Source organism: Nanorana parkeri, unplaced genomic scaffold (genome assembly GCF_000935625.1).
Source record: "Nanorana parkeri isolate BGI_ZX_2015 unplaced genomic scaffold, ASM93562v1 scaffold528, whole genome shotgun sequence".
NCBI classification, from domain to species: domain Eukaryota; kingdom Metazoa; phylum Chordata; class Amphibia; order Anura; family Dicroglossidae; genus Nanorana; species Nanorana parkeri.
This window is the reverse complement of record NW_017306796.1, coordinates 723252-739115: the sequence shown is the minus strand read 5'-3', so window position 1 is coordinate 739115 and position 15864 is coordinate 723252. Positions and strand designations below refer to the sequence as shown.

At 41.3% G+C, this 15864-nt stretch overlaps 2 protein-coding genes across 2 annotated transcripts in view; both read right to left on the bottom strand.

Annotated features, from left to right (window-relative positions):
- Nucleotides 1–1706, bottom strand: part of LOC108791115 (galectin-9-like) — a 36213-nt gene extending 34507 nt beyond the window's left edge. The window contains exon 1 of the mRNA XM_018561500.1: nucleotides 1630–1706. Coding sequence (XP_018417002.1) covers nucleotides 1630–1662 — 33 coding nt within the window. The 5' untranslated portion in view covers nucleotides 1663–1706. The remainder of the gene's footprint in view (nucleotides 1–1629) is intronic.
- A 5448-nt stretch (nucleotides 1707–7154) lies between these two features.
- Nucleotides 7155–15864, bottom strand: part of LOC108791114 (galectin-8-like) — a 43036-nt gene continuing 34326 nt past the window's right edge. Inside the window, exons 8-12 of the mRNA XM_018561499.1 lie at nucleotides 15201–15337; nucleotides 12124–12160; nucleotides 9254–9342; nucleotides 7391–7556; nucleotides 7155–7313 (exon numbers count right to left, since the gene is read on the bottom strand). Coding sequence (XP_018417001.1) covers nucleotides 7170–7313; nucleotides 7391–7556; nucleotides 9254–9342; nucleotides 12124–12160; nucleotides 15201–15337 — 573 coding nt within the window. The 3' untranslated portion in view covers nucleotides 7155–7169. The remainder of the gene's footprint in view (nucleotides 7314–7390; nucleotides 7557–9253; nucleotides 9343–12123; nucleotides 12161–15200; nucleotides 15338–15864) is intronic.

The following is a 15864-nucleotide window of genomic DNA, read 5'->3' as shown; positions in this document are numbered from 1 at the left end:
TGCCAAACACCCCCCCCCCCCCCCTTCCTACCCCACTTACCTGAATTGCGGGTTTCTTCTCCCCGCAGGCTTGTGTTTATTTTTTATTTCATCACAGCTGCAGTATAGAGAAACTACAAGTCTGAACAGCCACCATGGCAGGGGCAGAGGGACTGCACCTGTACTCCATTCATTCTACATCCAATCCCTGTTTCTGAATGTCTGTAAAGAGGTACGGACATGCACAGGAGGAAGCGTCTGCAGGAGCCAGAGCATTGCACCGCCGATCCACTGATCAATGTTGCAATGCTTTCCTGGCTCCTATGCAAAAATAATAATAAATGCTCATTTTTTTCCTTTTTTTTTTTCTAAAAGGTGTCATTTCCCTTTTAGAATTTATTTTGTAATACAGAACTAGATCACTGCTGTCTTTTACGCACATCGGGGCCGTCGGGGCCTGCGCTGCCACTAGGCAAACTAGGCAAGGCGCATTGCGGCCTGGGGAGCAGCCAGGGTCGGACCCTTTTGCTGCCACTGACGCCAACTAAAACCGCATGGGCTCTGTTTACATTTGAAATGCAAAAAAGAAAACGTTTTAAAAATTACATTTATTTAAATTAAATAAAAGAAATATAAAAAGTCCTTCCCCGCCGCCTCTGGTCCCAAGATCCGCTGTGGCCGGTGCGGGCCAGGACCGGCACAGCGCCTGTCACCGGAGATCAAAGGGAGATAAGTACATGACCTCCCTCTGAACTCCTCTCCGGTGTCAGAATGCAGGAAGTGATGTATATGACATCACTTCTGCATTCAGCTGTCATTCCCGGCTACAGAAGCCGGAGAGAAGCTGGTGAAGCAGCTCTCGGCTTCATCAGCTTCTCTGGGGGTCCCTAGGTGACATTTGGTTTTTTTTAAAGTCCCCCACATACACATGCAAACATGCGTCGGGTGCGCCTACGTGCTAAAACAACAATTGCGCTCATTGCACCGCACATGTTACATGTAACCACGAATGTCAGAGTGCGAGCAATTCTTTTAGGGCCATCAGTCACTAATAACACTAAATTGATGAGCGGTAACAGCTTTTTAAAGCGTCGCCTATGGCCAATTTTAAGTATGGTGTTTTTTTGTGATTTTGCGGGCACGCGCAATTTTAAAGCTGGACATTTTTGGTGTCTATTTACTCAACGTGACCCCAAAAATTTGGGTAATAATAAATGTTTCATAACATAACGTAGGGGAAACAGTTTTTTTTTTCAAAATTTTCGTTACGTTTTTTGCTATACAGTAAAAAATAAAAGAAATCATTTTCTTTTTAAATTCACACGCCAGCATTCTAGTAACCAGCAATGCAGGAAGGGTCATTTTGTCACTTTGTATTTCCAATTCCTAACCACACAGCAGAGACCGGCGTGCAGCTTCAATCATCTAACACTGCAGCGTTCCTGTACATAGCGGGTAGTTATTCATCACACAACATATCTTCAGGCATTATTTGCACTGCAGCAAGTGATTGTGAAGACAAGAACTCACATTTACATTTTTAATTATTACAAACAGCTAGTGATTTACAAATGATTTGTATTTACAAACACGCAGAAGTTTTACTAAGTATAATTAAAAACAATCAGAGACATAAAAAAGTCAGTAACTTACTGGATTGTAAATTGGTACAAAGCCTGCCATCTGGTCTGAGAGCTGCCGCTGGCTATGTGGCCCTGGGAGTGAATAATGAAGCTAGTTTCGTTTTCTTGTGAAGCAGGAAAGGATGTGGAAAAAAGGGTGGAACGTTCTAAGATTTTACATACTGTATATAGTATAAACACTAGGGGCTGTGTGCAAAGGGATCATCTGCCATCTGTAGGAACAACATAAAACCAAAACCATATCCATATTAGCAAAAGATGCTATTCATGGAGGGCTTGTTCAAACACTCAACCGCATGGCTGCTGGTGGGCGTGTGCCCGGACAGTGGCGATGCGCTTGATTTCTTTCTGGTTTTTATTTTTTGTTAGAACATTTCATTAAGTTCTATGGGTTCACCGTGTCTCACTGTGGTGTGCTTAAAAAATGCCGTACTTTTTTTAAGCGCACACCACCGGAACGCAGTGGCGTGAACTGAGCCCACCCATGACAAGGCAGATTGCCCTGTCTTGCATTTGGGCTGCAGTGGAAAAAACGGCCAGCACAGCCTTATGGTGTAAATAAGCCCTGAATGGGATAGGTTTTCATTTTGCTGATCAAAATGCTGGTGCTATATAGATCTTGTAATAATAATCTCTAATAATAAGAATAATATTTTAGAGGTGCCTTTACACATATGCATTTAGAAAAGAAGCGTGTTTTAATGCACGTTTGTATGCATGTTTTAAATGTGTTTTTAATGTGCTGCAGTCTAGGATTTGCTCCCCCCTTTGACCAGGGCTAGAGGGCAGATACAAACAAGTGCATTTCATAGTAGGGACTCATTTCTGTGAGCTAAAGTAAGTGTACCATGCAATGTCTGCCATGGTGCCACAGTTAGGGTGGCCACCTATTCTTCAAGTGAAACCCGAACACTCTAGCTCCGCACGTGGCAATTTTTTCTTGTGGAGAGAATGAGGAGAGGCAGCCAGGAGAGAGAGCAAGGAGAGGCAGCCAGGAGAGAGAGCAAGGAGAGACAGCCAGGGGATGGACTAAGGAGACCGGCTATGGAGGACTACAAATCCCAGCAATACATAATACAGCAATACAAAATTATATGAAGCTACATACTCTGTGTTGCTCCGGGGTGGCAGCCTGATGTTTCTAGGTTCTCAAGCGGCCTGTGCGGGCTCTCACCAGAGCTGTGCATGCTCCCAGGTGGACTCTGCGGGCTCTCAGGTGGACTCTACAGGATCTCAGGTGGACTCTGCGGCTCTCAGGTGGGCTATGTGGACTCTCAGGTGAGCTGTGCAGGCTCTCAGTTGGGCTGTGTGGGCTCTCAGTTGGGCTGTGCGGACTCTCAGGTGGGCTGTGTGGACTCTCAGGTGGGCTGTGTGGACTCCCAGGTGGGCTATGCAACCCGGACACAGCCTTCTAAACCCGGACAGGTGGCAACCCTAGCCACAGTGATTGGTGGGCATGGTGAAAGGTTGGTGTTCCTAAAGCATGTGGTTTATTGTGATATACCTTTTCACATCTTACCACATCAGCTTCCCTTGTGGTTCTTGGCATTCAGTCACATGACCTCTCAAAGATGTTGGTTCTTTTTGTTCTGTGATAACAGATATGAACAGGGAGCAGATATCTATATAACACCCGCCATGTGTCAGTGACTGTAGGTCCCGCTCTGATTGATGTCGGAATGGTGAATTATCATCACTTAGGGCCACCAGCCCAACATATTTCATTAGTACTGTTCTGGGGGGCAAATACCCCGCTGTCCCCCTCCCCCCTTTCCCCCGGCCATGTTCTCTTCTGACTGCAGTGCAGTTGTAATGCTTCTTAATTTGCATTTTAAAGTATTTTAAGGGCAATTACATTACCAAATATTTCCATGTTAAGCATATTTTAAAGGGAAATTCCACCCTTTTGAAAGAAATAAATGCACACTACTTCAAAAAAGAAAACAAAATGTGCATTTATTATTTTATGCATTGGAGCCAGTAAAGCATTGCAACCGTGATCAAAGAATAATGGGTGCAATGCTCTGGCTCCTGATCAGGGCACACATCAGAAATTTTGGGGCCCCTTACACGGCTTTAGGCCTGGGCCCCTCTACCAACACCGCACAGGCCTGTGCACTGGCTGTCCGATCGCGTCTGCCCACTGGCCGTCCCTCTGGATCCTTCAGTGCACCCACTTTTATTCTAACACTATTGAAACTTAATATATGAATTTGAAATGTGTATTCCAGTGCACAGGTGACATTGACTCTGCTGGGGTGACACTGCACAGGTAACACTGACTCTGCTGGGGTGACACCGCACAGGTGACACTGACTCTGCTGCGGTGACACCGCACAGGTGACACTGACTCTGCTGGGGTAACAACGAACAGGTAACACTGACTCTGCTGGGGTGACACCGCACAGGTAACACTGACTCTGCTGGGGTGACACCGCACAGGTGACACTGACTCTGCTGCGGTGACACTGACTCTGCTGGGATAACTACGAACAGGTAACACTGACTCTGCTGGGGTGGCACCGCACAGGTGACACTGACTCTGCTGGGGTGACACCGCACAGATGACACTGACTCAGCTGAGGTGACACTGACTGCTGGGGTAACAACGAACAGGTAACACTGACTCTGCTGGGGTGACACCGCACAGTAACACTGACTCTGCTGGGATGACACCGCACAGGTAACACTGACTCTTGTGGGGTGACACCGCACAGGTGACACTGACTCTGCTGCGGTGACACCGCACAGGTGACACTGACTCTGCTGGGGTAACAACGAACAGGTAACACTGACTCTGCTGGGATGACACCGCACAGGTGACACTGACTCTGCTGGGGTGACACTGCACAGGTGAAACTGACTCTGCTGGGGTGACAGCGCACAGGTGACACTGACTCTGCTGGGGTGACACTGCACAGGTGAAACTGACTCTGCTGGGGTGACAGAGCACAGGTGACACTGACTTAACTTTGGGCATACTTGGCACTTGCCCGGTGGGCTGAGGCTGGGCGGCACAGAATCAGGCAGCCTAATGAGGCAAACCAGACACCCGCAAGGCCCTAAGAGCGGCTGCCTAATTAGAGAGCTTCCCAGTGGAGGGGAGGGCCCAGTGAGATGTGGTCCAGCTGGCTTTGTACAGGAGGTGGAGAAGAAGCAGCAGGTGGCTCAGGGCTGGCCATAGCATGTGATCTGATTGCGGGATGTCCCAGAAGCAGGCTGGGAGACTGCAATGTATCCTCTTGGTACTAATGGCACTTTGAGCTGCAGGTAAGAGGAACGCACATGTATCAGGGAAAGGGACCCCCCGCACAGCCCACCATAGACCACACACAGCCCACCATAAACCCTGCACAGCACCCCTGAAACCCTGTACAGCCCACCAGAGACCATGCACAGCTGTCCTGAGACCCCATGTGTGCTGTATCCAGTAACTGACTGGTTGCGCAAAATGTCCCTTTCAAATCTGAAACTTGCCTGCATCATGGAAAGGCATGACACTGTGTGAAAATTTCAAGGCACCCCTGAGAAAGGCAGAAGAAACCAAAAAGGTGCCACGGCACCCTGGTTGAGAAGGGCTGCCTAACACTGAAAACTGTACATGACGTTTATTCAATGCAACAAACTGCAGATCACAGAATGTGTATTGTTGTGCGCTGCAGTGTGGGCACATAGCCTGCTACTATAACAGTGCATGTGCATGATGTTCAATATTAAAGGCAGCACGCGTATGCAAATCGATGCACATGCGTTTTAGCAAGCATTAATGGAACACAGATTTAGCTGAAACCTTGGTGTATATATCTGTACATCAGTCACTTGCAGGGGGTCACTTGCAGGGATCCCCAACTTTTTAGACTAAGGGCAGGTTCACTGTCTGTTTGGTGGCTGCAGTATGGTCAGTAGGGGTAAGAAAATGCCCATCGGGGGTCAGTGGGAGTAATAATGCTCCTATGTTGGTCCATAGGAGTCATCTATTACTACATTGGCTTTGAGTGGACTGACCCTTTAAATACCTCCTCAGGCTCAGTTCTGAAAATGTAATTTCCTTTTTGGAAATTTAGAGTTTTGCCTAGTACAGTATATACACAATATGTAGTATTCTCGGTGACAAACACAGAAATGGTGTAAAGGCAAATGTACAGTGTAATTTGTTGCTACATTTAATTTTAATCATCATAATATAACAAATTATACATATATAATTAACATACTGTTATCACTGTTTCCATCATAAACTTTATGGAAAAAAATGATTCAGCATTAGTTTATTTTATTACACAATAGAAACAAAACTGTTGCATTCTGGATTCATGGGCTCTTAAATAATCTCTTCCTGTGCTCTAAGGGGTCATGTTGGCTGGCCAGAATGGAAAGTCAGATACACTGATGACTAAACATACAAAACAGGCTACAGTTTCAAATAGGAGGTAGTGAAAAAAATATTCCAATCAAAATTTCAATTAAAGCATAAATAAAGAGTATAATGAAGGGCTGAACAAGAAGAAAATGCCCCCTCCTATGTTGGTCATGTGACCAAAAGTCAAGGCATTTTCTCATGTGAACTCTGCCCAAGGGGTAGGTTACAGTTCAGACTGGCCGATCACCCCCTTCAGTATAGATCATGCAACCAAATGCCTTGGTTTATGTCACATGATGGGCACAGAAAGGAGAAGAAAGCAGAATTTACATCATGCAAAGTTAGCTTTTCTGGTACTCTTTATTCATATTTATGCATCCCAGCAAAACTGTTAGCAGGTGGAACGACTATAAAGTTCCAATCGTTGAATACCAGATTTCTGATAAGTCACATGTACAGTATGCATTTGAGATTGTTTAAACAATAAAACTCCGGTTATTGTATTTCAGATACCTGAAGGCTCATTTTCAAACTAGATTTAGAAGATATTTTTGCTCTCCCAGTAATGCAGGATATATTTTTTGAAAAGGAGCTCTTTTGTGACCATGGAGGGCAAATTTGTATGACTTTTATGCAGTCACTGTATTTTAACACATTCAACAATAAAAAGACAATGCCGACCTTTAAGCTGAACCCACGGCAATGCCAAATGTTTTGAACTGATATATCTATGATAAATCCTAAAAATGAGAATAGGAATGTCCTCCACCAGACATCATCTTCAGACTTGCGCCATGGGCAAATCGTGAGCAGCAGTCATTATCTTCAGACCCATGCCATAGGCAAACTGTGAGCAGCAGTCATCATCTTCCAGCGTGAGCCATGGGCAAACTGTGAGCAGCAGCAAGTTGATTTATGCATACCCATTCCTAAAGATTTCTTTATGGAACTGCACTGATGGATCAGGCAAAGCTATGTGTTGTTACCTCAGGCTATTTGCCATGTGTTTTAGTTTGTTATCTTTGTCATTGATCCCAAAGTCCAGCTTTCTAATTGATCGTTGCCCTATGACCGTCCCAGCTGCTTATAATTAAATGTAGCTAATATATTTTTATGAAATATATATATTTCTTAAACTAATGTGTGTTTTGAAAACACTCTGAAATTTTTTTTTTATTTGGATGAGGTCAGTACTGCACACAGGTCAAGTTGATATTTCCACCGATTTCCATCATGTCGATCTGGTTGGAAGGCAGGCGATGGACATAGTTGAAAAGCTTTGCTCCATTTGAGTAGATACCCAGGACTCCTCCTTCGTTCCTGATTTCCATCTGTAATGAAAAGTGAATGTTTAGTTACAGAGGTCCTCAGATGGTTCTTTCTGAAGTCTACTATCTGTTTTTCTCACCTGAAAGTTTTGCCCTTGATAGAATGGCATATATGAGAGCTGCCTTTCTTCGGGACCCCAAGTGCCTCTGTCCTGGGTGTTCCTTACTATTGTACCTTCATTAAAGCGCGGATTGATTTGCAGGTGAATATTTCTCGTTCTGCTATTCAGAAGGTTGACATGGAATCTACAAAAGTTGCAAAGTATAGAGGAAATCACTATAAACGACTTCACATCAGTGTTCTGTGCAAACAGAAAAAACTTTGTAGAAGCTTTCCAAAGGAACCACCAATGTAAGTAAGCGGCCTCAAAGGGAATGTGTAGTAGTTTTGTACTTTTTTTCTTTATTGTGGTGAGGACTTAAAAAAATAAAATATTAATGTTGTTGTCCATTAATTATGACATATTGCATATTAATAGTTTGCTTTCTCTCTTTCAATCAGCTTTAGTTTCCTTTCACATGTATGACTATTTACAGCTTGTTAAAAAAAAAAAGTATTTTGCTAACAAACTCCATAGCTCATGCTGCAATTTACACGTGCAAGATGACTCCTTAGCTGTAACACTGGATCCTTTGTCATATATTAGTTGTTTTTTTTAAAGTTTATACATTTTTTAAATTTACAAATAAACATTTAATGTAGAACTGAAGCAAATTATAGTATATATATATATATTTTTATTATGGTCAGTACCACACAAAAAAAATATTTTTTAAGTTATCTCTCTATCATTTCCTTTACCAGAAGTATGTAATATGACAATCTACCTAAACCATGCAATCAATTTGTAGGTTCTGGTAGTACATAGTTGTTTATTAGATTGTACAGTCAGATTGTTTATTAGATTGTACAGTCAGATTGTAACATTTGTTGTGGTGACCTTTAATCTTAAAACCGCGACTCGCTGACGACGTCCTGGACTTTATTGTTTTTTGCCATTTATGTTTATTATTGTTTTCAATGATCAAAAGAAACAAAGCGCTAAAGGTAGCTGTATGAGCAAAGGAATAAGCTATAATTGATTCTGGCGAGGTCAGTATGGAAGCTAATATAAAAGTATAAAACAGGACTAGCTTCATAAACAAGTATAGATATAACCAGTCTAACCAAAATACAAAAATCAATTAAAACCACTAAAATTAATTCAGATGGAATAAATAAACGAATCACCTTTTTCAGAGCAGCTTGGGGTATAACTATTCACATTTATTCACATTTATTCACATTTATTCTTATTTTATTAATTTAATTAATTTAATTTATTACTAAATTTTATTTTTCCAGAAGCGCAGATTTATTTGTTCACATTGTTTTCAATGAACTCCTTTTTATTTTTTAAACCTGCATTTTAAAGTTTCTGTCTGGTTTCTTGGTTCCCTAAAAGGTCACGGCGGTGAGATTCAAGTAAATATACATCTCGGCAGGAGAGAGTGGGTTACTTCAGGCAGGAAGGTTAAGGGTACTTTATGTAAAAGTGTATTTATTCTTTAACTCCCAAGAAGAATCTACAGAGACCGTAATGTATATGGCCAGCCAGCTAAAGGACTTGAAAGAAACATTTGCAAAATGGTATGTCTTTTTTTTAATAGCATGTATGTAAAAATAGTGCTTTGCTGCATTGTCAAGCTATATGACACTGAAGCCTATCTAATAAAGATTCCTAGAAAAGTTCTCAATGCAGACAAACACACCTGCACTAAAAAGGGCAGCTAAAGAATTAGGTTTTTTTTATGAATTTCTGTGCGACAATACTGAGAGTTCCTCAGTATTTTTTTTTTGGGGGATCCAGGAGGGTTTTTTGATGAAGCTTTAGAAACCTTTAGAAGGCCAGCCCATCATCGACTACCAAAGAGAAAGTGCTGACATATTAAATAGCACGCACCTGTCTGCTCCATAATGCACCATTCCAGTAATTACAATGCATCGGTTATTGGCATTACTTTTCGGAAAAGCAGCTTGAAAAGGCATCACCTAGATTTAAAAAAAATATAAATAATTATCAATTTTAGTCAAGTTGTATTGTCGGAACTATTTGGGGCTAAAAGGAATTAAACTATAAGGCCTATACATATTATTCTACATAATGTAATATGGGCATCCTGGAAGCCAACTTTGTTATTTATACTCTGTCAGTATATAAGGTGAAATTAAGTTCATGGTTTCTGGACAAGGACTCTAACATCAGCGATTCTCAGAGCCTCACCACATACATTCCCAGGTTGTAAATTATGGGGATACCAGACAACAACAACAACGAGATAAGGACTGACCATGGTACCAGACTGTGTAATAACTGTGAGATTGATGGAATCGTCATGTCTCAGTCTTAACAAAGGACAAAAACATTCTCGGCGATATTTTTTTTCTTTTTCTGATAATAGGAAAAAGAGCTCACAATAGACGTTACCTTGTATACAGTACTATTATTTGATAGGAATGGTATTATAAATCATTTCAATTGTATTATTAGTATTGCATAAAGCATCTAAATATTTGCTTAATTGAGTAATTTTATTTCATAATGCAACATTCAATACACTGAGTGGCCAGATTATTATGACCACCTGATTTTTTAATCATTTAATCGACTAATTTCGATTAATTATAACGCACATACAGATCCAACTACTTTTAGCTGATCTGCTTGCATTGCAACTCTGCATTAGTCAGTGGTAAATGTGGTATACACTATATACAATCACCCGACACTAGTTAGGTTCCACAATCCATGACTTAACTTCACACTTCACACAAATACGTTTTAAATTCAAACTGTAGCACTGACGTAGCCCTGGTTTAAGTAGGGTTCAGTAGGGTCTCACTAGTCCTGGTTAAACCCCACAGAGCCCCGGTGAGACCCTACCAAGCCCTGCTTTAACCAGGGCTCTGTAGGGTCTCACCAGGGCTCTATAGGGTCTTGCCAGAACTATGTGGGGGTCTCACCAGCCTGGTTAGACCCCTCAGAGCTCTGGAGAGATCCCACACTGCCCTGGTTAAACCCAGGTTCTGTAGGGTCTCAACAGCACCAGGGCTCCGTAGGGTCTCACCAGGGCTCTATGGGGTCCCACCATGGCTATGTGCGATTTCACCAGCCTGGTGAGACCCCTCAGGGCCCTGGTGAGACGCCAAAGAGCCCTGGTGAGACCCCACGAGCCCTGGTTAAACCAGGGCTCTGTGGGGTCTCACCAGAGCTTTGAGGGGGCCTCACCAGGGTAGCAGGGCTCTGTGGTGTCTAACCAGCCTTGTTAGACCCACAGAGCCCTAGCAAGGCCCCACAGAGCCCTGGTCTCACCAGGGCTCCATGGGGTCTCACCATGGCTTTGTGGGGTCTCACCACGGCTCTCTGGGGACTCACCAGGGCTCTGAGGGGGTCTCACCATGGTAGCAGATAGTAGATTTCTAACAGGGTAGTAGATTTTACATGACACATATTATTTAATTTTTATTTTATCTGCCTTGTAGTATGTACACATTGTCCACACATCCATATTATTTTTTACAATATTCAACCTATATACCTTATATATATTATTTAGTTGTACTTATTGACATATATTAGTATATATTATTAATATGGTGTTTTTTAAAAGTACAAACAATTACGTTAGGTACATTGTTATTTTTTTGTAATCAGTGGAAAAAAATGTGAGTAACCACTGACTTCATCCTCAATTTATTTGGAAAATAATTGTTTTTCTTGCTCAGACTTTCTCAAGCTATACATCTCTTAAAGAGACAGTAAGTCAGACAGGTTCTGCCAAAGAACAGGCCGCCTTGTTACATTTTATGGTTTGGTTCAAGGCTTAGGTCTAAGGTCATCTCATGGAAGAATATTGGTATTTTAAGGAAAAATCCAAAATGGTTTTTATTTCGTCTTCAAGATAGCGCAAATAAAGAACTCGAGTTTAGTTGTTTTGTTAAAATAAGTTGGGAATCTCCTTAATTACAGATTCTTGCTTGTTTTCATAAATTAAAAACTGTTTATTTTATTAGAGTGAACAGTCTGACAGCATGAAGCATTAAAAGGTTATTCTACCAGAGTCTCTACCAGATAAAACCCATATGATCAACTTACCTCTATCTGTTGTAAATTTAAGTTAATGCTATATGATCTTTCTTTAGGACTAGTTATGTACAATAATAATGAAAAGATGACAAGGGCCCCATTCTGCTTGTAAAAAGAAACCTTGACCAATGGAGGAATGGAATAATGCTAGTTATACAGTTCAGTAATGTTTACAATTTTGATGGGCCATTAGGGGACAGAGAGCTGTCACTGAATGTAAACAAAGCGGCGGAACATGTCGGACACGTTCGGATTCGTTATTTCTTTTATTCAGAAATTCGGATGCATCCTCATGGAACCTGTATACCTGTATACCTGGGACTTGCACAGTTTGACTTATATTGGTTATTTGATATATATATTATGCTAAAAGGTATTATGCTAAATAGTTAATTTGACCTTATTGAATAAAAGTGTTCCACTGTAGCCAAAGTCGCCTTCTCTGGGGTTACTAGGCAGTGCACCATTCTTGGTTATTCGTTGTTATGAATGTTTTTCTCAGCAGTCAAGAAGGACACCAATGCAGCAATACTGAAACCATTATGTATCATGTTATGTGCATATTAAGAATATGAAAGCTAACATTTGAATTGTAAAAATGGGCAAAACCCCAACATTTATGTCGCTAGGTTTGTTACACTAGCCCTTATTTTCCAAAGTATCTGCCAAGAGCGACCTAAACATACCGGATTATGCACAACTGTGGGTCCTTTCTGCGGCTGAAAAAATAAACAAAACAGAATTTGTTATTGTCAAAGAATATATTTTAAATGTTCAGGTTTCTTATATGGACATGAACTTAGTTACTATACAGTTTTAGCTTTATTTGTCATTATCAGACATGCGCAAGTTAATTTTGACATGCAATGAGTTAATTTTGTTTCGTTTTGGATTTTTTGTTATTTTGTTATTCGTGATTTGGGTCCGAAAGTCAATTAATTTCAGATTTCCAAAATTTTCATTAATTTCTGATGTGTTAGATATTTTTTTTATAAAAGACTTGTCAAAGACCAGTTTTTTTTTCAAATAATGGATTTTATTACAATGTTGTGTGTTTATTTACAATGTTACTGCTAATTTGGTGAATGAGTAGGGCTAACAACTACCCCTTATAAGTCCCCCTGCCAGTAGACCCCAAAACCACGGTTGTTGGGAAAAGGTCCTTGTCCTTATCAACATGCGGACAAGGTGCTTTGCCAGGGAGTCCCCCCCCTGGCAAAGCACCACCCTATGTTAAGGGCATGTGGCATGGTATGGTGGAGGAGGCACTCCGATTCCACCCCCCACCTCCTTGTGAATGAGTAAGGGGTAGTTGTTACCTACTAATTCACCAAATAACAATACATTTGTAAATAAACACAAAATACCGTCTATAAAAGTCCTTTATATGAAGAAATAAAAACACAACACAAGTCTTTTATTTTAAAAAAATGCATCTAGCAATGTATATTCACGTCAATCACAATGGATGGCAGCCACTGACTCGCCGAAAGATAACATTTCGACCGACCCTGACGGACACCGGACACAAAATGACAGCTCTGCTCCCGAATGTCAACAAAGGGGTGGGGTGAGTCGTGACTCGTGACATCACCAGACTTGTTCCACTTATTTGTTTACATTCCGTGACAGCTCTCTGTCCCCTAATGGAATGTAAACAAGTGGGAGGAACAAGTCCTGTGATGTCACAACTCACTTCGCCCCTTTGTGGACATTCGGGTCAGAGCTGTCATTTTACAGGCAGCGTTCACCAACTGAATAACTAAATGTGCCGAGCTATAAAAGTCGTGCGACCTTACAGTAGTAGAGGTCGCACGGCTTCCACACACCTTACGATAATTGTACGATCGCGGGATTTCCCGCGATTATCATACGATTATCGCAAGGTGTGTGGGGACCTTTACACATATCTGTTTGCTGGTCTAATTACACCGTTGGAGGACATCTGTGAGCGATTGGAGCTCAAGGCCCCCTCCACTGTTTAGAAGGGAATTGCCTGATTTGACCTCTTGCTCGGGGTCTATCAATAAGGTGAGCACCCTATATCTGGTGTGATGCACCATGTGGTGCACACATTTTTGCAGAGTTATGAAGATTTAAAGACTTTACACCTGATTGATTTTATTCACTGACATTTGTTTGAGTCACTGATTTTTTTATTTTATATATTTTTTTATACTCTTTATATCTGATCATTTTTATAGCTCGGTACATTTAGTTATTCATTTTTCACGTATACACACTCACAGTGGGTGTACATTCCAGTGCTTTGTAGCTGTTAGCTTGCTTATTGGCGCAGTTCATTTTCTATATATATTAATTATTGGTGTTCACCGACTCACTGGAAGTTCTGGTATGGAGGGTGAGTATCGGAGCATTTGCTGATACTCCTTATCAGCACCAATACCGATACTAGTATCGGTATCGGTGCATCCCTAATAATGCAGCAATACTGCAACCATTACGTATTATGTTATGTGCATATATAGAATATATAAGCTAAGATTTGAATTGTAGAAATGGGCAAAACCCCAACATTTTTGTCGCTAAACATACCAGATTATGCACAACTGTCACTTTTTTCTGCTTCTGAAAAAAAACAGAATTTTTTATTGTCAAAGAATATATTTTAAATGGTTCGGCTACCTATATTGACATGAAATTAGTTACTATACAATTTTAGCTTTATTTGTCATTATTAGACATGTGTGCCGGCAAAGAATTTGTTTCATTTTGGATTTTTTTTTTATTTCATTTTTTGGGATTCGAATCCGAAAGTCAGTTCGTTTCGGGATTTGCATTTGGGTGAATCTGAAGTTTTTGTTAATTTTGAATGTGTTAGAAAATTACAAAATAATTTTTGTTGCAGCAAAGTGACTTTAGAAAAAAAACTTTTCAACTTTTAAAAGTCCACAGACATACTAAAAAAAAAAGTTGGGTCCCTCCTAAAATCCCCTGCCAGACTCATAATCTAAGCAGTAGCCTGGGAGAGGAAAGGGTGGGGAGCATAACCCCCGACCATCCTAGACCACATGCTCTCAACATGGGGAGGGTGCTTTGCCAGGGGAGGACCCCCTGGCAAAACACCTTGCCCCATGTCGATGAAGACAAGAGCCTCTTTCCCACAACCCTGGGCTGATGGTTGTGTGGATCTGCAGGCAGGGGGGTTTATCTGAATCTGGGTGCCCCCTTTCATGCCGTCACCTCATGAATGAGTAAGGGGTAGTTGTACACCTACTCATTCACCCAAAAAAAAGTCAAATTGTAAATAAACACACCACAACGTAATCAAAAACACAACAAAAGGTTTTTGACAAGTCTTTTATTTTAAAAAAAAAATGTCCATCAATATAATCCACAGGTCAATCACGTCATCCAGCTATGCAGATCCACGTCAATCATGATAGACGATGGCCGCTGACTTGCCGAAAGAAAAATATACCCGACGCCTGCCGACACGACTGAACCCACCAAACTCTCACCACACAATGACAGCTCTGACCCGAATGTCATGGCAGGGGCAGAGCGAATCGTTGCGTCATGAGACTTGTTCCGCCCATTTGTTGACATTCGGGAACAGAGCTGTCAATCATGGGAACTCTGCTCCCAAAATACTATTCGGGATCAGAAGCAGAGCTATCATAATGAGACATGCTATTCGGGATTCCAGAATAGCAATCTGGAGCAAAGCTACTATCACTGACCGCTCTGCTCCCGAATGTCAACAAATGGGCAGAACAAGTCCCATCACGTTACGACTCACTCCACCTCTTTGTTGACATTCGGGTCAGAGCTGTCATTTTGCGGGGAGAGTTCAGCGGGTTTGGTCGTGTTGGCTTGCGTCATGTATTTTTTCTTTTGGTGAGTCGGCGGCCGTTGTCCATCGTGATTGACGTGGATCTACAAAACTGGCCATGTGATTGACCGTTGGATTACATCGCTGGACACTTTTTTTTTTTTTTTTATAAAATAAAGGACTTTTGTTTACGGCAGCTGGTAGTTTATCTTTTAAACCATGGAGTGGATCACTGAGTGATATTTTGTGGACTAAGATTCCAACAAAGAAACCTCTTAAGAAATTGCAGCAGCATGTGTGCTCTATGTTAATTTGGTCCACATACGTACTACTATTTCAAGCTAGCCGTGCGTTTGTAAATATCATTCCCCAGTATGTCAGTATACACCTAATTTCATAAATATTCTATATTCTCGTTGCTGAGGTTATTATAGAGGTAGTCATGAATATTATCAAAATAACGTCACACAACCCAGTATTTTTTTTTAAACAAATGCTGTTGTCGGTATGTCCATACACATCTCCATGTACTGGAAGGATGGGCAGGGATATGTAGTGTATAATTTGCATGTTACAGGCTTTTTAATTATACAGATGAGAGGTGAAAGTTCTAATTATCAGTATATTATGT